At 42.1% G+C, this 27,673-nt stretch overlaps 1 protein-coding gene across 1 annotated transcript in view; it reads left to right on the plus strand.

Annotated features, from left to right (window-relative positions):
- The window catches only part of VPS37A (VPS37A subunit of ESCRT-I), a 1,253,527-nt gene that overhangs the window by 108,161 nt on the left and 1,117,693 nt on the right, over positions 1-27,673 (plus strand). The window contains exon 2 of the mRNA XM_044062409.1: positions 8,423-8,497. Within this exon, the coding sequence (XP_043918344.1) occupies positions 8,423-8,497 (75 nt within the window). The remainder of the gene's footprint in view (positions 1-8,422; positions 8,498-27,673) is intronic.

The following is a 27,673-nucleotide window of genomic DNA, read 5'->3' on the forward strand; positions in this document are numbered from 1 at the left end:
GAGCCTTTAGATAGAAAGGCCTTGCAGGATTTGGTTCATAATACACAGCAGGTTAACAATCATTTTCTTCAGTGTGGTTATGATGCATTGGAAGCTTCATGTAGGGCAGCTATGACAGGGGCCGTCATACGTAGACATGCATGGTTGAAAGAACAGGCATTGCCAGATCATGTTAAAGTAAAGCTTCTAGATGCACCTCTGGAAAAACACAAGCTATTTGGTGCTAATGCTCAGGATGTGTTGAAATCAATTGAGGAGAAGGCTAAATCAGTGCAAACAGTCAAAGATTTCCTCCAGGTTCAGCCACCGAGGTTCAGCAGGAATTGGCCTTCGAAGAATTGGTCCTTTCCAGACACTGACAAGTTTCAATGGGGAAAGAACAGACGAGCCCGAGGGAGAGGGCAATACCGAGGCTCCTACAGGGGACGCCAATGGCAACCGACTAATCAGAGAGGTGGCGCAGGGACTTCCACTGCTCCACAGGGACAATCACAATGACTTGACTTTGACACTGCCGACCAAGGCTCAAAGAGAAGCACCTTTAGGCAGAAAATTATCCTTATTTTCAAACAATTGGCACGTTTTAACAAGGGACAAATGGATTCTGGACATAATAGACCAAGGCTACAGGTTCCACTTCCATACTTTACCAACAAGACAAGGCATGCCAAACCTGCCACGAAATCAAAGGGCAGAGGCATTCGTACAAGTTTCAAAGCTGCTACAAATCAAAGCAATAGAAAAGGTTCCTCCTCAGGAACAAGGCCAGGGATTCTACTCAAGACTGTTCCTTGTTCCAAGAAAAGAAAAGCAATGGAGACCTATACTGGACTTGTCCGCTCTAAACACTTTTCTCATTGTGCCAAAATTCAAAATGCTGATGCTACAGCAACTCCTTCCCATGCTGGGCAAGGGGTCTTGGTTGGTTACTCTGGACCTCAAGGAGGCATACCTGCATGTCCCAATCAGACACAGTTGCAGAAGATACCTCGGATTTCTTGCAGGGTCAGAACATTATCAATTCTCAGCATTGCCCTTTGGCTTATCTACTGCGCCCAGAGTGGTCACGAAATGCCTGGCATCAGTAATTGCACACTGCAGACTCCAGGGGATACAAATATACCCTTACCTGGACGACTGCCTTATACAAGCGGACAGCAAGCAAGCCTTGACAAAAAACTTGAATTATGTCATTCACTTACTACAGGCTCTGGGATACACAGTCAACATTCAAAAATCAAGACTACTGCCATCCCAACAAATAATTTTTCTAGGAGGCAAACTAGACACAAAATCTCAAATGGCTTACCTCACAGAAGAGAAGCAAGAACAATTACCAGATTACTTCAAAAGGCTAGCAAAGCTCACCCACATGACTGCAAGGAAAATCCTGCAGGCCCTGGGTTTCATGGCATCTTGCATTCTATTGATTCCACTGGCAAGACTACACATGAGAAAACTACAATGGTACCTAAAAGGTTTATGGTCTCAACACAGCCACAACTTAGAAGCAATTATCCCACTCATCCCATGTCTACAAAGGGAATTTTTGTGGTGGGCCCAAGCAAGCCAGTTAAACAAAGGTATGCCTTTCAACAAACCTCAAACAAGCCAAACCATTACAACAGACTCCTCAGACCATGGATGGGGGCGCACATGGAGGGCAGATGCATTCAAGGGCAATGGACCCCCCGGGAAGTGCATCTACACATCAATCAAAAAGAGATGTTAGCAGTAATTCATGCAATCGAGGCCTTCAGAAAATATCTTCAACAAGGTCAACTGCTAATAAAGACGGACAACACCACTGTCATGTGGTACATAAACAAGCAGGGAGGTACTCCATTCTTACCCCCTCTGCAGACTAACAATGGCTCTTTGGGAAAAGTCCCTGAAACTGAACATACAGCTGCAATCCCAGTTTGTTCCGGGCAAGGACAATGTTCTGGCGGACAGTCTAAGCAGAAACATCCTGGACCCGCACGAATGGATGTTGCATCCAGACATTTTTGCACAAATAACTCATGCATGGGGGAGGCCGGACATAGATCTCTTTGCCTCACACCTCAATCATCATCTGAAAAAGTTCTGCTCGAGGACACACCATCCACAAGCCTGGAGAATGGATGCTCTCTCCTTCAGCTGGAACTCTCTAACAATCTATGCATTCCCACCTCTACCATTAATGACCAAGGTGCTACTGAAGATCAAAGCAGAACAACCGAAAGGCATCTTAATAGCTCCAGATTGGCCAAGACAGCACTGGTATCCATTACTAAGGCGCATATCCTGCACCAAGCCGTGGCCCCTGCCTCAATGGCCTCTACTTTTCACCCAGCACAATTACAGGACGGTTCATCCCAACCTGCAAACTCTGCAGCTGACAGCTTGGGAGGGTTCCATGATTTCTCCCCATATCTCTCTCTCTCTCTCTCTCTCCAAGGAAGTTCAACAGATCTTATTGGAAGCACGCAGACCTTCCACCAGAAAGACTTATTCAGCCAAATGGAAGAGATTCAACATCTGGAATACCAACAAGGGTCAGGATGCATCAGTAATGAGCATCCCACAGATACTAGAATACTTGGCAGAAATGCTGCATAATGGACTTTCCTTTTCTTCCATAAAAATACACGCTTCAGCAATTTCAGCAACACTGATCCACCTGTGTTTTCACATCCTTTGCTAATCAGTTTCTAAGAGGGATAAAGAATATCAAACCTCCCAGAAAACCACCAGTGCCTGCATGGGACCTTGGAAAAACTAACTCTTCCTCCTTTTGAGCCAGCAGCATCTTCAGAATTGCAATTTCTTTCCTGGAAAACAGTTTTCCTGTTGGCAATTACCTCAGCAAGAAGAGTTTCAGAGATACAAGCCCTCATGGCAGTACCTCCATTTCTCATTTTTCATCAGGACAGAGTTTCTTTAAGAACAAATCCCTCTTTTATGCCAAAAGTGATATCCAGGGTGTCTCTAAATCAAGCAATTCACCTGCCTACCTTCTTCCCCAATCCTCAAAATAAAGGGGAAAAGCTGCTGCACACTTTGGACATACACAGACAACTACGCTACTACTTGGACAGAACAAAGGCCAACAGAAAGTCTGATCAACTATTTGTAGCATACGCTGCTGGAGTGCAAGGAAAGGCAATTTCCAAACAAACAATTTCAAAATGGATTGCACATTGTATCAGATTCTGTTATTCTTTCCATGGAAAGGGTGTGCCAGCCAATATCAGGCCACACTCCACCAGAGCTACAGCCACCTCCACAGCCTTTCTAAGAGGGGTGGCTACAAAGGACATTCTGGAAGCTGCTACATGGAGCTCCGTGCATACATTTTCCAAGCACTACAACCTGCCTTTATATTCCAGATCCCGAGCAGGCTTTGCTTCGGTAGTCCTGCAGGGCATTTTAGCTACACCATCCCTATCTTAGAGCCTACCACCCCCAGCTTGGCTATGGTATTCAACTCATATGTAAGGACTGCAGTTGCATTCTTGAAGGACATAGTACAGTTTTGTACCTACCATAAATGTAGATGTCCGATAGATATGCAACTGCAGTCAGGTTTTCCCTCCCCCCTACCCCTCTGTATTTTGGGTCCACTTCCCTCCTTTTATAATTAGCTGGGGATATCTGTTATGGTGTATCTGTTTATTACTGTTGTGCATGTCTGGAATTTTTTATCCAGTTTCTAAATTTAGCCTTCCTTGGAGGGCAACTGGCATCTGGGGCAAGAAACACTGAGGAAGATGGCGTTGGCTGATGCTTTTATACCCCAGCCGCTCTGACGTTGGGGAGGAGGCGACATCAGCCGACGCCGGACCCAGACTTTGGAATCCGGCCGACCGAGGGCTGCCTGAGGCAGGACAACCCATATGTAAGGACTGCAGTTGCATATCTATCGGACATCTACATTTATGGTAGGTACAAAACTGTACTTTCTTTTTCTACACCATAGATTACCTGAGTTTGTTTAGCATCTCTGGTGCCAGTAGGAGCTAACCTTGGACTATGGGAATGAGCAGCCACTGATGATCCTCCCATTTTAGAGAGAGGGAGGTGACTATGGTATGTGACACAGGTGACACCTAGCAAGAACACTAGGTGTTTCTAGTAGTATTCTGAGTTGGACAAGCTAGCACTGTCATAATGTAGTTGCATTATGCTGGTGACAGGGAAATTGCATGTGGAGGCATATTTCCCCTTGAGAGGCGGTGATTGTAGACTTGAAAAAGTTGTCTAGTACATACAGGGATGCTCCTTAGGGGAAAGGGTAGGCAGCCCCCAAAGACCAGCAAACCGACATGCTCCCTTCTACCAAACTCTTGCCATGGACCTGTGGGGTGATGAGAAGTACTCCATATAGTCTAGGAATACCTGGCTCCTGTTGTACCACTCCAACCATGCCAGGTATCCATCAAGCAGTCTTTCTTGGTGGGGGAACATTAAAGAAGATATTGCTGTCCCAGCATAACTTTGTATTGGCTTGCACTCCTGGCTGCATTTTGTACATCACTTTAAAAAAGGACTTCCCTTTTTCTGGATCACTTTTCTTTAGCAAAGAAGTTCAGCAGCACCTTGGGAACAAGGAGGGAAAAACCCATTACTACCATGACTAAAATTTCACTGTCTGTAGTGATTTTTAACAGAGCACAGATGAGCCAAGACGGCTCACTTGTAGCACACAGCAGCAATGATAGCTGCCTGGTTAGATACTGTAGTTTTAGTGTATTTTTCAGCAGAGTTGGGGACCTAGAGGTCAGTGCTTTCAAGAATTTCCAAGGATCAATATCCAACCACTGGGCATACAGCTGCAGAGTGAGACCTTGTCCAGCTTATCTTACTCTGGAGGCAGTTGGGTTTCATTTTTCTTTCAAATAGAAAGCTTGGAAAAAGATTACCAAGGACATGTCAGATGGAGAAATACTTTCTCTACTCTTCACACTTTCCATCTTTATCTTTACAATATATGAAATAGTTCTTCTAGGGTACACACAGACAAACACAATCACACTAACGTTTATCTAACAACAGAGGGGAGGACTATGGTCTTTTAACTAAAACGGGCCTAGCCCGCTGGAACAGTTAGGGATACCAAAAAACACAACTACCACACTTAAACGTAGTAACAAGAAATAGCCATCAAAATAGCTTTTGGGTATGAACTATCAAATTTCTCTAAGAGAAATAGCAAAAAGAAGGTACTTAGCCACAGCCAAGCAAGACCACGTCCGAGCTACACAAGTGGCAAACGACATCTGGGGATATGGAGCAGTGCACCATGGGATACCCACTTAGACCAGCCAATGAGAGACTTTGAGCTAGTAAAATCGGCCAAGTCGGAGCCGATATTTGGCTCCGAACCCACGGGTAAGAATGTGAGGCGAGATGGACTGCATACATCGAATGTTATGGTGAGTACATAACTTCTTGTTCCTACAGCAAAAGTAAGCCGCATTGAAGGTGTTTGCCCTCTAAAATGGTGCCACCCAGAACAGAGGTCTAGTATTTTATTACATTTTTTTATTTTCTTGTCTGAGGAGTTAAGCAGACTCAGACCAATCCTAAATCTCCACAGACTAAACATGTTTATCCCCAAGTAAATGTTTTAGATGATCATGGAGCAGTCACTTTCTTGTTTTGTGGAAGGAGACGGGACATATGGAGCTGCCATGTGAGCAAGTCCACCTCAGAATCACAGAGGTATCTCTGCTTCAGTGTCAGTATTAACCAATTTAGGGGAGAAAAAACCTTGGTCTTTTTTTCTGGCAGGATGTTCACCAAGTGCTTGAATGTAGCAGCAGCGTACTAGGGTGACAGTGTGCTTGTATTTAGATAACCATCTCCTTGCTGGCCTGTTAAGTAATAAATACTGTGAGCATAAGAAATCCTTGGCTCAAACTGTTTATTTCCCTGTGGATAAAAATGAAACTTGCTAAGCCTTGCTTGCTTGCTTACTTTGAACTTTCATAAGACAAGCTTAGATGTGTCCTTTGTCAGTCCTGTTTTCCATACGGCAGAATACGTTTTGCAACGAGTTTTCACTTGGCTCAGTCTGTATCAACAGAAACTTGTCTCAGAACATCTGTTCTTATGGCAGCCCCAATTTGTATGATCTTTTACATCCAGTTTCGTACAAGACCACACCATTTGATTGCTTGAACCCAGTAGCTCCTGAATCTTTTCCGTCCTAGTTTAAATTTCCAGAGCATGTCATTTGCCATAGAGTTGCATGCATCTGGATCCCACTCTTCATTGTGTAAGTCTATCACTTTTATGCACAACTCGGGCTTCAGTCACCATAGATGCTTTTCTTTTAGCACTTGGTTCATGTGATTGATCATCATAGGAGTCTTGCCTTTGTGTATACATGCCAGAAAAGGAAGTAGTTACTTTGACATTGTCTTAAGTCTTCCCAACTCTAGGAGTCCTCTGTCTTTCATTCAGAGAGTATGGCTGTTATATGGAAAATTAAATAGGAAGAATGTGTTTCTACCTACTTTATCTTGGGGATGTGAGAATGTAGCCTGCCACATCTATGGAAATTCTAGTTCCCTACTGGACAAACTCCATCACTATTTTTTTGTAATGCTTCATGCATGATACCTTACTCGTTAAGTGGCAAAAAAGATTTCCTCCCTCCTGAGGAAAGGCAGTGTGTGGCCTTTTTACTTTTCCAGCAAACATCAGGTTTCATTCTCATAGCCACTTTTTGGCCCAGACAGACATTGTTTCCCCTGCTGTGTCTTTCTCTTAACATAATTTCACCTGTGACCTTTCTTGCCACTGCTTTTACCTTTCTTGCAATTCCACTCAGGTCTCCTTTCCTTAAAACTAGTAACGTAGCTTTTCAGTTCCATTAACAGCTAGCTAGCCTTCTTTTTCTGAGAGGGTGGGTACTGTCATTTATTCCTTGCAAAGGCTTTCTACTCATAATGTTTACCAGCACAAACATACCCAATTTTTTTTCTGTCTGGGCATCAGTCAGAGATGTAGAGTACTCTTCAGCCCCCGTTCCCTTGGTTCTAACATACTTGTCCAAAATCATTGTGTCTAGTTTTAGCAATCAAATGAGTTTTAATGAAAGAAAAGGCATTTCCTTTTCATTCTGGGTTAGACCTGAAATTTGTATGTCTTCAGGTCTATAAAGCTAATTGTGTGTCGCTTTTACCTTGGAGCTTTTGTTGGAGACCTTTTTCCTCCTTGGGATGTTTACTTCTTGCTGAGCAATTCTGTCATACAATGTTTTGTCCAGCTGCTGCTTTAAATCTAAAGCTCATGTCCTAGAGCACCCTGTTTCAAGTGGCCAGTACTTTTCACAAGGGATTTTAGAATTGCAGGCTTCTCATGCTCATCTTGTATACTAAAGTTTTCATAGAGAAAAGGTGATGTCTGAAACAAATGCTTGTGCTGAATGTTGCTTCTAAATCCAGCTTGAATCAGTCAGTTAACATGTTTGCATTTTCATGAATGTTCTAACAAAACTGAATGTGTTCTGCATTGTTTGGATGTGAGGGCAAGTCAAATATGTGGGCAGAGCCAAGTCTTTCCCAAAGACGACCAGTTTTTGTATCCTTTGCAAGTGTAAATTTGGTAAAATCGTTTGCTCTTGGTTGGCGTATTGTATTGTGTTGTGTAATATTACATGGAAAAGCCTTTACTTGCAACTCCAGTGACTGCTTGTAGAAGGCTGTGCCTACTTCCACTGTTTTTTCCATGATGGCACTGTAAACAGTGTTTGTGCTGCCACACCCTGGTGTTCTGTAAATACATTTTTAAGATACTACATGCTAGACGTTCTTTCCAGATCTGAGGCTACTGTCACCTATAGTATATTTCATTGAGAGTGACCACTAAGTATGATTACCTAAGGATTATGTTATCAAATATGTGCATGTTACAGAAGGTTTTGGAGCAAGAAGATCCAGCTTTGCTAGCATACAATCCCTCCATCTCCCATTTATGGCGTCTGTTTTCGAGTCTTCCTTCTCCCCTGCTTATTGTTTTCCCTGTAACTACACACTGTAACAGGATGAACTGCAGATTATGGCATGTGTGATGCTTGACAGGATGGTGGAGGGTTCCATGCATTTAGGAGAAGTTTTACCTACTTAGCAATTCTAGTGCCTCCACGGCGAGTCCTAGAAGCTAGATGTACAGTTTTACAGCTCTGTTGTGAATTAAATTTGAGTTGGTTGGATATCCAGTAAGCACTGTATTAGGAAGATGTTTTTGAAGCAAGAAGTTCTCAACTTGCTGTTGGAAATTATTTCTGTTTACAGTGACTTTGTAGGAAACAATATTTTTTATGAATATTGCATTGTTTCGTACTTTTGCAGCTGTATGTCTATAATTAGGGTCCTATCCTTTTTTATGTAGTTGTGTTGATCATCCTATTTACTTAATTTTTTAACAGTATTGCTGAAATACAGAAGGATGTGGAATACAGACTGCCCTTCACTGTCAACAACACAACAATCAATATCAACATGTAAGTAACTACAGTAACGTGGAGTAATTCAAGTTATGTATGAACAGATCAAATGAGTGGCAGTGTAATAAACTGTTGCACTAAGCTTCTAAGTGATTCAATTCATGTAAGCATGTAGTCATGTGAATTGTATGTGATGCTAAATTAATGAAATGAACTATAAATTGCTTGGGAAGTACAGCAGAGTACAGCATTGCCACAAACTGTGAAGCAAGCTGCTGCTTCTGAAATTATTTATAGCTGTATAAGAGAAAAACTACAAACTGCTGTGATGTAAACTAGGCAGTGATCAGAGTGCTGCAAGGTGACATTCTTCTGTATAAAGTGAGCAGAACAAGAAAATGAACTTTATGAACTTTAACTTTACATATTATTATAAGTAGCTTTAAGAATATTGGTGAACATTTTGTGGATTTGTACATGCCATTTAATGGGCTGATTGTCTTCCCTTCAGAAAAAAAAGTATGTGCTATTTCAAGAAAATAGCTATTGATTGTTATTGCATTTCTTTTTAATGTGATTGCGGTCTCCCTTAAGTTTTGCATTTTCTCTTTCATGTGCATTACCTGTAGAATCTTTGTTTTTCATCTGTTATACACAGAAGGAGTTTGGAGTCTTATTGGCATAAAATGACTACCCATAGGTTCATAGGTGTGTATACCAGGCTAACGACCACAAGGGCCTTTTTAGGTCTAACCATGCAATACAAATTTCTGAGAAGTTCTGGTACCCTTGATTGTTATCAGAGTAAAGGCAAAGAGAAAGAAATAGGGGGGTCCTAAGTGAAAGACCAGCACTGGTAGAGTTTTTAGTAGACTTTAGAAGAGAAGCTGCTGTTGAAAACAAATAATTAGAGCATGTGACTATGTGAGGTATTGCCAGCTATGCCAGAAGTAGGGCAGTTGATATGTAACACATGCCAGCACAGCTTGCTGGAATTTAACATTTTTTTATCACTGATTGGTACAGATGCTTGTGTTGAAAATGTATTTGTAAAGTTGCTTGTGTTAAAAAAAATGTATCAACAGTGTGTCCTGCTGGACGGAAAAGAAATGTACATTTGTACCAGGCTGTACTGTTGTAAATAGGATACTGGAAGAGAAGATGTTAATCTCAGTCCAGCTAACTTTGAAAATAATAAGAAATTAAATTAATTTAAGCCATAAAGATTGTGTCTTACAGTTCTGATTGCAGCCAGAGACAAAATGTCTGGGGAAAAAAAGTTCTAGGAAGCCTTCTGTATTGTCTTCAGCAATTAACTAATTGCTACTGTGGAAGGTTGGAACTTTGAAATTGTTTTATGACTTCAATAAGATGCAACAGATCTGAACAAAGCTGTGTGTGTGTGTGTGTGTGTGTGTGTGTGTGTGTGTGTGTGTGTGTGTGTGTGTGTGTATTATTGATATATGTGCTAAATTTTGGCAGCTTCTAGCCAAGGGAGTAGTGTGGGAACCAGAAGTCATATGATCAGATGTGTGTAATGTCTTTCTGTAAGCCAGCTCTGTAATGATATTTTAATTAGGTTCATTGGTTAGTACTAGGCTAACTGCCCTTGTGGACCATTTTAAGCTTAGCGAGTTTCCCCATTTCAGAATCAAACCTTGCACCCTGTGCCTATAAGGTGAACATGTTAACTGTTATGCCAACCTCCCACTAATACTAGATGAGACTGAAGTCTCAGTCAGGCTGTTTTTGAAACCTGACAAAGAAGGACCCCTCATCTTGCCTTGCTCTAGTAAGTGAACCAGGGAATAGTAATTCTTTAGATAAGTCAGGGAAATATAGTGAGATTAGTTAAGTACTGTTTTTCTGTATCTGTGTGAATGTATTCATCTGTGTTATTTTAATATTTTCTGTGAATGAAATTCTGGTGTTTATTGTAAATATATTTTTAGTATTTTCATGTTCTTTTATTTATTAAATTTATTTAAACTTTTCATTGTGGCTGGTCCTTGAGAGAATGTTAACATTTGAGAGTACTGTTATCTATTTGGTGACACCCTGTGGCTACTTCTGAAAGCCTTACTGTGTTGGTCAAAACACTGCCATTTGTACTAATATTAATTTCACTCAGTATAATTCGGTACCCTTGTAAGAGCCTTGGACTAGCTGGCTTTGGAGTGTCTGGTGACAGTAACTACAATATAGTCTGGGCAGAATAGGGCATACCTAGTAAATCTGTGCTAGCCTTTTCCAGGGGTCTGTGTGTGTGTCTGTCAGTGTGTGTCTGTCTGTCTGTACATCTGTGTGTCTGTCTGTACATCTGTGTGTCAGTCTGTGTCTGTTGCTTGGAGCAGGGAGACAAAGCACTGATTTCAGTGTGTGTGCTGGAGGACTTGGCTTGGACACACGACTGAGGACTCAACTTTATAGCCATGCCAGTGGGGAGTCCTATTGGGAACCTGGAGGGAGACAGAAATCCAGAACCCCAGACTGAGTGTTCCCTGTGTGCTCTTAATTGAAATTGTGCTTAATGCAGAGAGCTGCATCTGGAAATACAGTGTGTATCTATTTTTGTTCTAAGTGAACATCCCTCTCAAGTGTTAGTGGTGAGGATTCAGGCTCCCTGATTACTGGCCTTGAGAGGGGACATCACAGAGCATACAAAAGTTTGCATCATAAGTATAAGAATTAATTGGCGGAGGTTAGAAAGGATGGGGAAGAGACTAGATAGATAATTCACAAAGAAACAATGAGGGATATATGTATATCTCCCAAATATGCAACAATGTCTAGAAAATGTAGTGTCATTGCTTGGAAGTGTTTATTTGGGGTATAAAAGTACCTATGTATACTCCAAAGAATTTTTCCTCAGGTAGACAGCAAATGTTAGCGGTGTGATGGGAAAGAAAGAGGTAATTGGGAACATATTTTCTGGGAGTGTAATGAGTTGGCAGACAGATTCCCTGCAGACTGCTCTGTCAGACATACTGGGTAAGTAAATTGATGTAACTAAGGAAATTTTGTCTGAGCCATGGTACATAATCTAAATTGCCTAGATGTAGTAAAGCCTTGCTGAGTATAATTATGGTGGCTGCCAAAAAAATCAGTTGCTAGAAAATCATAGTCTAAACCAACTTTGCTGAAAGTAGTGACTATTGTAACAGAGATAAAACAACTGTAATTGGGATCTTTAGAAAAGGATAGGAGCAAATTAAATAGAAAAAAAATGGAATTGTGGGAACAGTACATGCATTGGAGGAATGAAGTTTAAAAGAAGGCTGGATTTTAATGAGTTATATAGTGTTTGACTGATGATTGACTGTGTGATGCCCCACCACTGGACCAGTAGTCAAGGAGCCTCGATCCTCACCACTGGCACCAGTGGGGGATGTACACTGGGAGGATGACAAGTACACATACACAGTATTTCTGGATGCAGCTCTGTGCATAAAGTGCAATATAAGAGCATAGAGAGACCACAGTCAGTCCAGGGCTGGTTTCTCCCTCTTTCTCCAGATCCCCAATAAGGCTCCTCACTGCCACAGCTATAGAGTTGAGATCTCAGCTGAGTGGCCAAGCCAAAAATTCCAGCGCCCTCTCTGTCCAACCAGTGCTTCATGTCCCTGGCCAAGTAGCTGACACACACGCTCCTTTTGAGGTTTGATTTGCTCACACACCTGAGAAAGCCTGGCACAGGTTTACTAGCTATGCCCCCTTTTGCCCAGACTGTAAGGTAGTTATCGCTGCCACCAAGCCAACTGCTTATCTGCTACTTTAAGGCCCTTAGCAAAGGGTGTCCAGTCTTACTGTGTGATATTACTACAAATGTTAGTTTGAACAAGAGCAAAGCTATTAGGAGTGGCCCACACAGTGTCACCAAGTAAATATGCAAATACTCTCAAAACTTAAATATCTCTAGACAGATCAGCCACAGTGAAAGGTTTAAATATATTTAAGAACTAGAAAATGTTACGTATATATTCACAGTGACATCAGAGTTTTAAATTCCAGGAAATATTTAAAACAACATTGCAGAACAGTCTCAAATAAATAAATAAAAAATATCTAAACTAAGCTATGCTATGTTCCTAACTATATGTAAGAGAGTTATATTCCCTAGTACAGTGGTTCCCAAACTTTTTTGATTCTCTGCTCCCTTGCTGAATCCAGGCTTTCCCAAGGTGCCCAGTCCCCCTGTGGCATGCATAAAGTGCATATTTTAGGGGTTCCCAAAGTGTGTGCTGCGGTGCCCTGGCGAGCTGCGGCTTCCTCACAGGGGAGCTGCGAACTAATAAGCTTAGCTGCAAAATAAACCACAGACAGTTTGCGGTTTATTTTGCAGTTAAGCTTGTTAGTTTGTGGTGAGTGTGAGTAAATGCAGGAATGAAGTGGCTGCGTGTGTGTGTGTGTGTGTGTGTGTGTGTGTGTGTGTGTGTGTGTGTGTGTGTGTGTGTGTGTGTGTGTGTGTGTGTGAATGAATGAGGAAGTGGCTGTGTGTGTGTGTGATCGGAAGAGTGAGAGGCATGTATGGGTGTGTGGCATGTGGGTGTGAGATCGGGAGAGTGACAGCGGTGTGTGTGAATGCAGGTATGAATGAGGAAGTGTGTGTGTGTGTGTGTGTGTCTGTGTGTGATTCAGACCTCTCAACTGTACAGATTTTCACAGAATGTCCAGATTTTTACGTCATATTTTTGGTGTGTTCCTCCTATAATTTGTACTTTTCTGGCAAATAGTTGAGGATTGAAGTCATTAAGTAATGACAAACATTTCAGTTTGACTCTACATCCTTCATATAATTCATGCTAATGCAAAACCTATTATTCTATCAACTTTCTAAGTTTGTAAGAGCAATATTTACAAAACTGTCCCTATTTGTCCAGATTTTTAGAGCAAAAAATCTGGACAAAGCCTAAAATGATGGAGGGACAAATAGTGACAGATTTTAAATATTGCTCTTACAAGCTTAGAAAGTTAATAGAATAATAGGTTTTGCACCTGTGAAAATACATAAACCTCAGATCTTTGGCAGATGCTAGAAGTCATAAAATAATTACATTCCTTCATACTTTCAGACGTAGTAATTGGTTCACTCCAATGATGATGCATAAAGCTTTTCATTACAGACTCTGTCTGGCTGCATTGAAAACTGAAAGATTTCATCTTTTATTGCATAGCCATAAAGTAATTTAATTTCAGTTATTTTTCTGAAGTTAACTTCCTGTATTCCAGTTTGTACTGTTAAAATGTATACATTTAAACAGTTACAGTAGTGCATGTACATTTCAGTTCTTTTCCAGTAGGGCATGCTGTGGATCCATTTTAAACACAAGCCTTTTGCAAATACCCTTTTCAACACATGTCTGTACAAGCAGTTTGATATACACATGACATAAAGTTCTAATACATTTGTAGCACAAGCATATTACAGAAATCATTTTGATATTCACCAGTGACATTTACAAAATTCCAGCGGCTGGGCTGGCAGTATCTCCTTTTGTCACAGACTGAATAGATTATTAAGCGATCTGTAATGTCTGCAACTACAATTATGTCAATATGTTTTTTTTTATTTATATAAATATATGATTGCTTATGTCGTAATAAAGATGTTTCTTGTTTAAAAAAAAAAGTTCTGGTACCCTTGATAAGTGCAAGCAGGGACTTGGGAGATGAACCATGTATAGGCTGCCTTTGTCCATTAGAGACATAGGTGCCAAAACCAGGGATGAATTTCTTGTTCCTCATCCAGTTGTCCCAGACTACAGTTGAACTGGGTTATGGAGAAGCTCTGCTTCACATGACTGGGAAGCCTGTTCCAGAGAAAAGGAGTCTCTGAGATACATCCCTGTTTTTCCAGCAGGTCCTATTTGTATCATAGGCAAGGTTTACGTCTTATCTTTTTCAACATACTGCTATTAATTTTACACTGGGGTAATCTGTACTGTGAATATGTTAAGTCTGTACTACGATTCTTTCACCTGCACAACTTGTCCTTTGAATTTTATGCTTGTATGTTTTGTAATGTGGAGCTGTGAATCGCTATTTGGAACTGTGAATTTTCTACTTGCAAAATTTGTTCTCTGATTCTTATACTCGAATAATTTGCACTGTGGAGCTTTTCTCCTGGGTGCAAGCTCAGATAGACTAACCCGGTCAACAGATGTCAAATTTTGGAGCTGTAGGTATGCAGGAGATCTATCAGAGTGAGGGTTTGATAATGCCTTTTATGCCAGACATATTTTGCTCAGCAGACTGTAGGAGACTGAATACAGGGATAGGGCTTTGAGGTCATCTGCATAGGACATCTTGCACCCTTCATTCTTTTAGTGAGGAACAGTTGGATGTGCCTAGTTAGGTATATACCAAAGGGGGATTATACTCGAGAGGTCTGATGAATGCCAAAATACAATGAAACAGTGACCTCCTTGGACCTAGATGCCATTCCTTTGTTTATAGGTTGTACAACATGGAGTCATCTCCTCACTGTTGCAGACACATGATGGTAAAAGACTAGATTACTGTCTGTGTGTACCCAAGTCCCTGACTACTGGGTCAGCTTTTAGGGGTATGTTGTCACTAGTTACCAGGGGTGGATGACTTCCTGAAGGATACTATTAAGCATTTCTTAGCATTTAGTTTTAGTCCATGGCTCTAACACCAGTTAATTGTTTGTGTCGGCCCTTAAGCACATTTTTGTTGGTGGGGATTCTATTACTGCTACTAGTTTGCAAATCATCTGCAAATTTAGTCAGCCAGAGGCCATTGGCATTGGCCTTGAGTTTTGGAGAAGTTAATGCCAAAAAGGAACGGTCCCAGGACTATTCCCTGAGGTATTCCACTTGTGGCTGCCCTCTTTGCACAGGTGGATTCCCCTGTTCTAATTTCCTGGGTTCTGTCTGCAAGCCATCTAGCTGTCCATTGGGTAACATAAGGGTTTATACCTAACCTCCTGAGTTTGTCAGCAGTGTCTAAGTGAGTCATTGTCAAGTGCCTTGGCCAGGTCATGGTAGGCAGAGTGAACTATTTTGCCCTTATCCATTGCTTTGGTGTCCTTTTCAAAGTCCACCAGGTTGAGTAGGCATAACCTGTCCTTGACTAAACCAAATTGGGCTGGGTCCAGTGTCTGTAGGTTTCCTATGTCATTATTGATCATTTCCATGATATTTTTTTCCATGGTTTTGCATTTGAGGCTAGTGAGACGTAAGAGTCTGTAGTTTCTGGGATCTGTAGATGGCATGCCTTTGTGCAGAGGGATGACTGTTGCTACTCTCCATTTGTGAGTCACAAAGCCTGTTTGAAGGCTACACTTAAATAGCAGTTCCAAAGTGCCTGATGGGTCATGTTTCATGCTATTTAGAAGGCATTCTGGGATATTGTCTGGGCCCATTGATGCAGTGCCATCATTAACTCATTCTCTAAGGTACAGCTCCTTTGAGTGTGTACCTTTAACTCCCAGTGGGTGTGGCTTGAACCTTTAAAAAGTGAAATTATCGCCTTCCAGTTCTAACAGGTACTCATTGACAGAGGTCAGATATAAATACAGTTATTTGTCATCAAGTATGCTTCAGTTAAAATAAACCTTGTATGTAGCATGGTTTTGGAATTAATGAAAATGTGAACAAGCAATATTTGATTCCTAGAAGCACGGTAGGAGGTAACTGCAGAAACGCCTAGAGGTGCACTCTGCTGGTAATGACTTCCTGTTCTCCAGAGATAGTAGGGGGAGTTGTATTTGGTGGCATTTTCTGGGGGAAGGTTTGGTGGGGGTGAGGGGGGTAAAGTTGAGCTGAATTTGGCCAGTAGGTTTGCTATATCTTCTGTCTCAGTGTAGGAAGCTTCATTAACAATGAGCTCTGCACGCAAATGTGTATTGCCATTGAGGTTGTGGACATAGCTAAAGAATGCCCTGTGAATGGCCTTTGCCTGGGAGGCCAAATTACCTCAAATTTGGCTTTGGTTGACTGCATTTGTCCTCATAGTTTGTTTAGTTTGAGATTGCTTTTATCCTGCTGAGTGGTACAGCTCCTAATCTTTGTCATGATTTTCTTCCTTCTGTTGATTTCACCAGGTGGCGTGTTTTCTTTGAGTTCTGCCCCTATGCATGTATAGGGTTTCTGTGTGCAGTTCCACGTAAGCGGCAGTATGTTCTCAGGGTTTATGGGGGCTTGAAATTTTGCCAGGTTATCACTTAATAGTAGGAAGTTTAGTCTTAACAGTAGATGTTCTTCGTGTTTCACTGTTGCAGTCATTACATTTGGGTAATCTGCTGGCAGGTTGCCCTCAGTCGGCCTGATTAACAAAGTCTTGGGTCCTGTGTCAGTTGCTGTCCCTTCTTCCATGACGTCAGGTCGTCAGGGGTATAAAACTTGCAGTCGATGCCATTACATCGGCCTTTCTTGCCGTGCGGTGCCCGAAGCAGAAGCACTTCGCAAGTGCCGGTCGGCCGACTCCTGAAATTTTGAACCGAAGTCTTCAACTAAAAGCTAAGTACCCCGTTGGGGAAACTTTTTCTTGCTCCTTTCCGATGTCAGTAAAAGTTAATAATTGTATTACTTGTGGGAAGCAAATACCTCATAAGGATTTTCATTTGTACTGTATTCCTCGCTTAGGCCCTGACCACAACGTACCTTGCTGTCGGTTTTGTGTTTTATTTAACCAGCGCACTATCTGTCATCGGTACATTTTTGCTTCTAAATATTTCGGTTCTCGGTTTAATTATCCAAAAATGATGTCAGTTAGCCATCAGACTACCTGAATACTGAAAAATCGCAAAGGAAAAGACAGGCCATTGAGGTCCAAAACTACCGACGCTTCTCCTAAGACAGTCGCTGGTACTCAGACGCTTTCGCAGCCCTTGATACCTGCTACTTGATTCACAGGCCCCTACTGAGACCCATTCGGAGTCCGGTATGCCGCGAGATACTTCACCTATGGAGCCCACGGATGTCTCTACCTTGGATGGGTCCGAAGCCGCTGTGCAGGCACCGGTTTCTGAGGGTGTATTCAGGCCTACAGATTTGTATATTAAACCGACACCACCTTCAATATTAAGGTCAAAATCTCGATCCATGTCTAAAAAACCGATGCCAAGGCCACATGTTCAGGCCCCTATGCCTAAAAAACAAATGATCAAAATGACTGAAGATTTAATTACTCTAATCAGGGGTAGTCAACCCCCCCCCCTTCTAAGAGGCCTAGAGCCGAACTTGGCTATGAATCTTCTGAACAGGACTCTGTTTCTTCTGACTCTTCTAATGAACATGATTTGTCCATACCTACTTATGAGGACTCTGATGCAGAGGATTACATTCCTTCTGCTTCTCCCCCTGAGGATTTTTCTTTTGGGGAAACTTTACATACCTTAAGGGAGCATTTCCACTGAGAAAGTCAGGATTTTTCTGAATCCAAAAAGAGGCTTGGGGATTTCCTTCTTCCTCAGCATAGGCCTTTGGCTGTACCTCCTGTACTAGGTATTGTTGATGTGTTTTCAGAATCCAGTATGGCCCCTGATTCCCTGCCTCCGGCCCCTTGTAAGCCAGACAGATATTACGGGGTTCCTGACTCCCACAAATGTTTAAAAATCCTGTTGCATACCCTGAAACAATTTCTCAGGGGCCCAAGGGCATTAAGGCTTCTACTGCTAAAAATCGTACCCCTTCTGATAAGAGACTCCAGGGTGCTGGATAGATGGGATTAAAAGGTTTGTACTTCTGCAACCTTGGCAATCAGGGCTTTAAACTGTCAATTCCGTGTGCTAAAATATCAACAGCATATCATGGGATTGCTTAAACAGAAAATTATGTTTATTTCTGAATGTGTGGAAAATAAGGATTTACAGGATGTTCATCGTGTTACACTGCTGCAGTCATTACACTTGGGTTATCCTGCCGTCAGGCGTTTCCCCAGTCGGCCTGAGTTCCAAAGTCTTGGTCCGGCATCGGTTGCTGTCGCCTCCTCCCTGACGTTAGTATGACAGGGGTATATAAGATGCAGCTGACGCCATTTTCTTCAGTCTTTCTTGCCGTGCAGTGCCCGAAGCAAAAGTAGTTCGCAAGTGTCGGTCAGCCATCTCCTGAGATTTTCATTCCGAATCCAGAACCGAAGTCTTCTACAAAGCTAAGTACCCCATTGGGGTAACTTTTTCCTGCCTCAGTCCGATGTCAGAAAGTTAATAACTGTATTTCTTGTGGGAAGCAAATACCTCATAAAGATTTCCATTCCTATTGTATCCCATGCCTAGGCCCAGACCACAACGTCACTGGTTGTCGGTTTTGTGCTAGGTTTAACAAGCGCACTATTAAACGTCTGTTTGATTTTGCCTGACATTATTTTGGTAAAAAATTAAATCATACCATGCCGTCGGAACTTCCGACGACCGGAATGCACAAAAAGTGCAAAGACAAGGATAGGCATCAGTGGCCTAAAACTGACGGCGAAGTCTCTTCTAGGCCAGTCACCGGTTCTCTGCTTTTCAGCAAGGCGCCTTTGCAGCCCCTGACGACCACTTCTGTAGAACCACAGGCCACCTCTGACTCCCACGTGGAGATGGCTGGGCCTTCGGACGCACAAGTTATTCAGCCTACTGAGACTATCCTTTCAGAGGGATCCGGAGTAGATGAGCAACCCACAGCTTCAGAGGGTGTCTTCAGACCTACTCAGTTAAGCATTAAACCCTCAGCTAAGTCTAAGCCTCCTTTAAAATCAAATAAACAAATGCAGCATTCTCCAGGACGGGCCTCCATGCCTAAGAAACAAATGCTCAAAATGGCCGAAGACCTAATCACTCTGATCAGGGGGTCCCATTACCCTCCTGATAAAAGGCCTAGACAGGATGCCGACTTTGACTCATCCGACCAGGTGTCCATCTCTTCTGATTCATCCTCAGACCTAGGATACTCTTTACCCCCTTATGAGGATTCTGATGCTGAGGAATCAGTTCAGTCAGCCTCACCACCTGAGGACTACTCCTTTGGGGAAACCCTACATACCATGAGGGAGCATTTCCACTGGGAAGGCCAGGATTACTCAGAATCCAAGAAAAGGCTCAGAGACTTCCTTTTACTATCTCAACACAGACCCCTTGCTATTCCGCCAGTGTTGGATATTGTGGATGATGTGTATACTGAATCCAGCTTAAATCCTGATTCCTTACCTCAAGCTCCTGTTAAACCTGACCGATACTACAGAGTCCCTAACTCGCATAAATTTCTGTATAAAAACCTTGTAGCTGACCCTGAAACTATTTCTCAGGGACCCAAAGGAGTTAAGGCCTCATCAGCCAAGAATCCAGTTCCCTCTGATAGAGATTCCAGAGCATTAGACAGATCGGGAAAGAAAGTATATACGTCTGCAACTTTAGCAATGAGAGCCTTAAATTGCCAGTTTCACATGCTAAGATATCAGCAATTTTTACTGTCTCAGTTAAAACAGAAAATGCTTCCAGATTCAGATCCTCCTAATTTTAAAGAAATGCAGGATTTATTGCATGCAGCTGAACAAGTGGGAAAGCATACTTTGCAATGTGGTTTTGATTCTCTAGAGGCCTCCTGCAGAGCAACAGTTACAGGCTCTGTCATTAGAAGACATGCTTGGTTAAAAGAACATCCGTTACCAGATCATGTTAAAGCAAAAGTATTGGATGCACCTTTGCAGCAGGATGTGTTATTTGGAGTTAAGGCAGAAGAGGTATTAAAGAAAATGGAGGAGAAGGCAAAATCTTTGCAAACGGTGAAGGATTTCTTACAGGTTCAGCCTCCTAGATTTAGCAGAAACTGGCCAACTAAGAATTGGTCCTTTCCAATTACAGACAGACCTCAAAGGGGAAGATACAGACATCCAAGAGGTAGAGGTCACACACAAGGTCCTTATAGGCCTCGACAATGGGTTGCATCAGGCCAAAAAGAAGGGGAAGACAGGCCCCAACCATATAAAAAACAGCTCCAATGACTTCCCACTACAGCTGCCAAACAAATCCCTCTTGGCAGCCCCCTTGGGAGAAAAACTGGCACTCTTCTACCACAATTGGCAAATGATCACCAAGGACAAATGGGTTCTCAACAATGTATTTCAGGGTTACAGGTTCCACTTTCACACTCTGCCAAGGTTAAAAGGAATGCCAAATCTGCCACCAAATCAATGGGCAGAAGCTCAAAAACAAATTACAGCACTCATGGATATGAGAGCTATTCAAAAGGTACCATCACAGGAGCAAGGACAAAGATTTTACTCAAGACTCTTTCTGGTACCCAGAAAGGACAAAGCCTGGAGGCCCATTCTGGATCTTTCATCTCTAAACACTTACCTGGATGTTCCGAAATTCAAAATGTTGACATTACAGCAGCAGCAGCTTCCCATACTGGGCAAGAAAGCTTGGCTCGTGACTTTGGACCTCAAGGAGGCATACCTGTATGTCCCTATCTGACAAAACTGCAGAAGATACCTCGGATTCATAGCTGGTTCAATGCGCTACCAGTTCTCTGCACTGCCCTTTGGCTTATCTACTGTGCCCAGGGTCTTCACAAAGTGCCTGGCACCAGTAATTGCATTTTGCAGACAGAAAGGAATTCAAATTTATCCGTTCCTGGACGACTGCCTGATTCAAGCAAAGAGCAAGGACATTCTTCTAAAGCATCTGGCGTTTGTAAAAAGGTTATTTAGTTGCCTGGGGTACACAGTAAACGAAAAGAAATCAAAACTAGTGCCCTCACGAGATTATATTCCTGGGTGCCAGCTTGAACACAACGGCCCAGATGGCTTGTCTCACGCCAGACAAGCAAGGACAACTGACTCAATACTTTCAATTGATGGCAACAAAGACCCAGCTCCCTGCAAGAAAAATTCTGTAGGCCTTGGCTTACATGGCATCCTGCATACTACTAATTCCATATGCCAGACTGCGTATGAGGAAACTACAATGGTACCTAAAGAATGTATGGTCTCAACACTGTCAATGTTTGGAAACAGTTATACCACTAATCCCTTGCCTTCAACAGGAGTTTCAGTGGTGGGCTCAAGCTTGTCACCTCAACAAGGGACAGCCTTTTACACAACCCACAGCCAGGCAAACACTGACAACAGATGCATCGGATTACGCCTGGGGAGCACACATGGCAGACAAATGTATTCAGGGCACGTGGCCCGCAGAACAAAGGCATCTTCACTTCAATCAAAAAGAGATGCTAGCTGTACAAAATGCCCTTATAGCTTTCAAGGACCTGCTGCATCCAGGGCAACTACTGATAAAGACAGACAACACCACAGTTATGTGGTACATAAGCAAGGCAGCACTCACTCCTACCCCCTATGCAGACAAGCCGTGACCTTGTGGAACACAGCTATAAACCTTCAAGTTCATCTGCAAGCACAATTCCTGCCAGGAGCGAAACACACTGTCAGACGACTTAAGCAGAAACATCATGGATCCCCACGAATGGGAATTGAATCCACAAATATTCAGAATGATAACACAGAAATGGTGGAGCCCGGACATAGATCTGTTTGCATCCCCAATAAACTGCCAGCTACAAAAATTCTGCTCAAGGAGTTACCATCCACAAGCATGGAAAGTGGAAGCCCTCTCATTCAACTGGGAGAACCTACAAGTATATGCTTTCCCACCACTACCTCTCCTGCCAAAGGTACTCATAAAAGCCAGGCAAGAAGAGCCAAAGATGATCCTGATTGCACCAGACTGGTCATGCCAGCACTGGTACCCAATCTTACGGAGCTTAGCACAAGAACCACCGTGGATTTTGCCTCAGATCCCATATCTGCTGACTCAGCACAACAGTCAAATACTACACAGCCAGCTAAAGACCTTAAACCTAGCTGCATGGAAGATTCCTTATTCAAGCAAGCAATGCCTCTCTCCAAAGCTGTTATGGATGTCATTCTAGAGGCCAGAAGGCCTAGTACCAGGAAAGCCTACTTTGATAAATGGAAAAGATCCTGTGCCTGGAACCAAGCTCACAGCCTTGACCCTCTTGTTCCAAACATTCCTCAGACTCTACAATACTTAACTGAGATGCTGGACAAAGGCCTCTCCTTCTCATCCAAGATCCACGCCTCTGCCATCTCTGCTCATTACAACACGGATCCACCAATTTTCTCTAATTCTGTGTTAAAACAGTACCTCAGAGGGGCTAAAAACATAAGACCGCCCCGTAGAGCACCTACTCCAACTTGGGACCTCAACTTTGTTTTGGAAAAACTAAGTTTACCTCCTTTTGAGCCAGCTAACACAGCAGAATTAAAATACATCTCTTGGAAAACTGCTCTGCTCCTGGCAATAACATCAGCATGAAGAGTTTCAGAATTATAGGCAGTACTGGCAGTGGAACCTTTCCTCATTTTCCACCAGGACAGGGTGTCTTTAAGAACTAACCCTGCGTTTATGCCAAAGATGGTATCCAGTGTGGCTCTAAACCAAACTATTCACCTGCCAATGTTTTACCTAAACCACAGAATAAAGGGGAGAGACTACTGCACTCTTTGGACATTCACAGGCAGTTGCGCTTCTACTTGGACAAAACCAAAGCTTTCAGAAAATCTGAGCAATTATTGGTAGCATATGCTGCAGGAGCACAGGGAAAAGCCATTTCAAAACAGACTATTTCAAAATGGATAGGACATTGTATACGTTTCTGCTACACATACCATGGAAAACCTGTACCTAGCAGCATTAGATCTCACTCCACCAGGGTAGCAGCCACTTCAACTGTCTATTTCAGGGGAGTACCTACCAAGGATATTTTGGAAGCAGCAACTTGGAGTTCTGTACATACCTTCACCAAGCATTACCATCTGCCTCTATACTCTAAATACAGAGCTGGCTTCACCACTGCAGTGCTGCAGGGCCTTATAGCCATCCCTAATGCCTTATAGAACCAGCCACCCTACCTCAGCTTTGGGATTCTACCCAAGTGTAATGACTGCAGCAGTGTAACACGATGAACATAGTACAGTTTTGTACCTACCACAAATGTAGATGTTCGAGAGTATACACTGCTGCAGTCCAGGTTACCCTCCCTCCTTCCCCTCTTACTGGCAGGTACGTACCCAAGTCTTCTACCCTTACTACTTATGGGGAGTATTTGCTGGTAGCTGTAAGTTGTTTTTTGCTTTTCTTATGCATGTTTTATTAGCAATTGGAATTGCCTACCTATATAGAGGCACCTGACATCTGTGGCAAGAAAAACTGAATAAAATGATGTCGGCTGTATCTGGTATACCCCTGTCGCACTGACGTCAGGGAGGAGGCGACAGCAACCGAAGCCGGACCAAGACTTTGGAACTCAGGCCGACTGGGGATCCGCCTGATGGCAGGATAACCCAAGTGTAATGACTGTAGCAGTGTATACACTCTTAACATCTACATTTATGGTAGGTACAAAACTGTACTATTTATTGCATTCCAAAACAGTCATAAAAGTGTGGGTACCTAATGGCAGTTCAACTGGTTTCAATTGTCAGTTCTCACCACGTCACAGGAATAAAAGTCCTCTTCAGGAACACAGGTCATAAAGTCCTCTTCAGGAACACAAGTCATAAACTCTTTCAAGTATCCAAGTAAAACGAGACACCGAAGTAAAAGGATAATAATTTATTGTAGTTAGCGCTTTCGCCACGTAGGCTTCATCAGACTTTATACAAAATGAGAAATCAACTTATTTAAAAACTAATGAAACGAAAACCATTGGTCATAAGTTATCCAATGAAACAGCAAGGTCATTAACTCATATCTAACACATGAAAAGCCTATGCTGAAAAATGCTGCAAACAGTTGCCTCAAAGCAATACTAAAAATTATTAAATATATTGCCTAAAATACAATGTCATATAAACTACTGACATATATACTAACATTCAATATCTAAGCTAAAATCTGCACTAAACAAATACATGTAATTAAAACATTATATATGGTGATTAATATGAACAACTAACATATAAACACCTTTGGATGACAGCAACTCTAACGCAGCTGAGTTGCAAACATAAAATAAAAACAGTCTGAACAACAAGCGCTTCAAATACTGCAGTGTGCAGAAACACATAAAGTTCACATAATGCACTTAACTTATTTAAAGTGTTGGATTATCTAAAATAAAACAAACATCACACTCTAGTTCATGATGTATCCAGGAAAGCAAAAAAGACAACATTAGGTAAACACAATAAAAACTCTAACTGAATACAAACGAAAACAGAACCATATGACAATAAAAGTCACTAACCTGAAAGCATACAGGTTAGTGACTTTTATTGTCATATGGTTCTGTTTTCGTTTGTATTCAGTTAGAGTTTTTATTGTGTTTACCTAATGTTGTCTTTTTTGCTTTCCTGGATACATCATGAACTAGAGTGTGATGTTTGTTTTATTTTAGATAATCCAACACTTTAAATAAGTTAAGTGCATTATGTGAACTTTATGTGTTTCTGCACGCTGCAGTATTTGAAGCGCTTGTTGTTCAGACTGTTTTTATTTTATGTTTGCAACTCAGCTGCATTAGAGTTGCTGTCATCCAAAGGTGTTTATATGTTAGTTGTTCATATTAATCACCATATATAATGTTTTAATTACATGTATTTGTTTAGTGCAGATTTTAGCTTAGATATTGAATGTTAGTATATATGTCAGTAGTTTATATGACATTTGTATTTTAGGCAATATATTTAATATTTTTTAGTATTGCTTTGAGGCAACTGTTTGCAGCATTTTTCAGCATAGGCTTTTCATGTGTTAGATATGAGTTAATGACCTTGCTGTTTCATTGGATAACTTATGACCAATGGTTTTCGCTAGTTTTAAATAAGTTGATTTCATTTTGTATAAAGTCTGATGAAGCTACGTGTAAAGCTTAACTACAATAAATTATTATCCTTTTACTTCGGTGTCTCGTTTTACTTGGATACTTGAAAGAGTTTATGACCTGTGTTCCTGAAGAGGACTTTATGACATTGTGTTCCTGAAGAGGACTTTTATTCCTGTGACGTGGTGAGAACTGACAATTGAAACCAGTTGAACTGCCATTAGGTACCCACACTTTTATGACTGTTTTGGTTTATGAACTTTTTTCCTGTGTGGGCACCGTGCTCTGTTTGCTGTGTGTGGCCTTTTTTTGCTTTGTTATTTATTGCATTCAGCTGAACAAGTTGGAAAAAAATACTTTGCAATGTGGTTTTGATTCTTTGGAGGCCTCTTGCAGGGCTGATGTTACTGGGTCTATGCTTAGAAGGCATACTCTGCTTAAGGAGCAATCTCTGCCTGATCATGTTAAAGCAAAATTGTTGGATGCTCCTTCGCAGCAGGACCGTCTGTTTGGCAATATGGCTGAAGAAGTTCTAAAAAAGATGGAAGATAAAGCTAAATCTATGCAAACTGTGAAAGATTTCTTATAAGTACAACCTCCAAGATTTAGTAGGCGCTAGCCTACTAAGAACTGGGCCTTTCCAGTTCCTTACCAACTCTAAATGGATGGCCAGACCTACCCCCAAATCAGTGGGCAGAGGCTCAGAAACAAGTACTTTCCCTCCTAAACATGGGTGCAGTTCAATTAGTACGAGAAGAGGAAAAGGGACAAGGTTTCTATTCCAGACTTTTCCTGGTACCCAGAAAAGACAAATCATGGCATCCAATTCTGGACCTGTCTACTCTGAGAACATGTTTTTGGACATTCCAAAATTCAGGATGCTGACTCTTCACCAGTTACTTCCTGTGCTAGGCATAGATGCCTGGTTGGCAACTCTAGATTTAAAAGGGGCTTACCTGCATATCCCATCAGGGAATCTTGCAAAAGATATCTCCACTTCAAAGCAGGCTACTTGCATTATCAGTTCTCTGCACTGCCCTTTGGCTTATCTACTGCACTCAGGGTATTTACAAAGTGCCTGGCACCAGTAATTGCATTTTGCAGGCAAAGAAATATTCAAATATATCCATACCAGGACGATTGTCTAATTTGGGCAGAAAACAAGGCCATTCTTCTAAAACATCTGGCGCTTTTTAAAAAAAAAAAAAAGGTTCTAACTTGTCTAGGTACACCATAAAAGAAAAGAAAGCACAACTGGTACACTCTCAAAAAATTACATTCCTGGGTGCAAGCTTTAATACAACTGCCCAGATGGCTTTCCTTACACCAGAAAAACAACTTAATTTGGTGATTTACTTCAAACAGGTGGCCACAAAAACCCTGCTATTTGCAAGACAAATGCTGCAAGCCTTGGGGTTCATGGCCTCCTGCACTCTTCTAATTGTGTATGCAAGACTGCATATGAGGAAACTTCAGTGGTACTTAAAAAGTTTATGGAGTCAACATTGTCACAGCCTGGAAACAATGATTCTTGTCATCCCTTGCCTGCAACTAGAGTTCCTGTGGTGGGCAGAGGCCTGCCACCAAAACAAGGGACTGCCATTCACACCACCCCCTGCCACCCACATCCTAACTACAGACACATCAGACTATTCATGGAGGGCTCATCTGGCAGGGAAGTGCATTCAGGGTAAATGGAGTCCAAATCAAATGCACCTTCATATCAATCAAAAAGAAATGCTAGTTGTACAGAATGCTCTGACAGCTTTAAAGGACTACCTTCATCCAGGACAACTAATGGGAAAGACGGACACCACAGTTATGTGGTACATAAACAAGCAGGGGGGGTACACATTCCTACACCCTCTGCAGACTAGCCATGGCATTGTGGAACACTGCCTTGAGCTACCAAGTAAAACTACAAGCTCATTTCCTGCCAGGAAAGCTGAATATTTTGGCAGACTAACTAAGCAGAAACCTCATGGGACCCACATGAATGGAAACTGGAACCACGGATTTTCAACATTTTGACAAGCAAATAGGGGAGCCCAGACATAGATCTTTTTGCCTCACCCCCAGAACTACCAGTTGGACAAATTTTGCACAAGAACTCCTCACAAAAAAGCCTGGAAAGTGGATGCTCTGTCCTTCAGCTGGGAAAACCTATCACTCTATGCCTTCCCCCTCTGCCTCTGCTCTCCTAAGTTCTACTAAAAGTCAAACAGGACAAACCAAAAATGATTTTGATTGCTCCAACCTGGCCTCGCCAGCACTGGTACCCACTCATACGCAGTCTGTTACAAATTTCTCCATGGCACCTGCCTCAGACACCTTCCTTACTGTCTCAGCAGAACAACCAAATTCTGCACCCTCAGCTCCAAACATTGAATCTTGCAGCTTGGCTAATCACTTAAATTCCCAC

This window comes from Protopterus annectens, chromosome 2.part1 (genome assembly GCF_019279795.1).
Source record: "Protopterus annectens isolate FY-2018-M chromosome 2.part1, PAN1.0, whole genome shotgun sequence".
Classification (NCBI taxonomy): Eukaryota; Metazoa; Chordata; order Ceratodontiformes; family Protopteridae; genus Protopterus; species Protopterus annectens.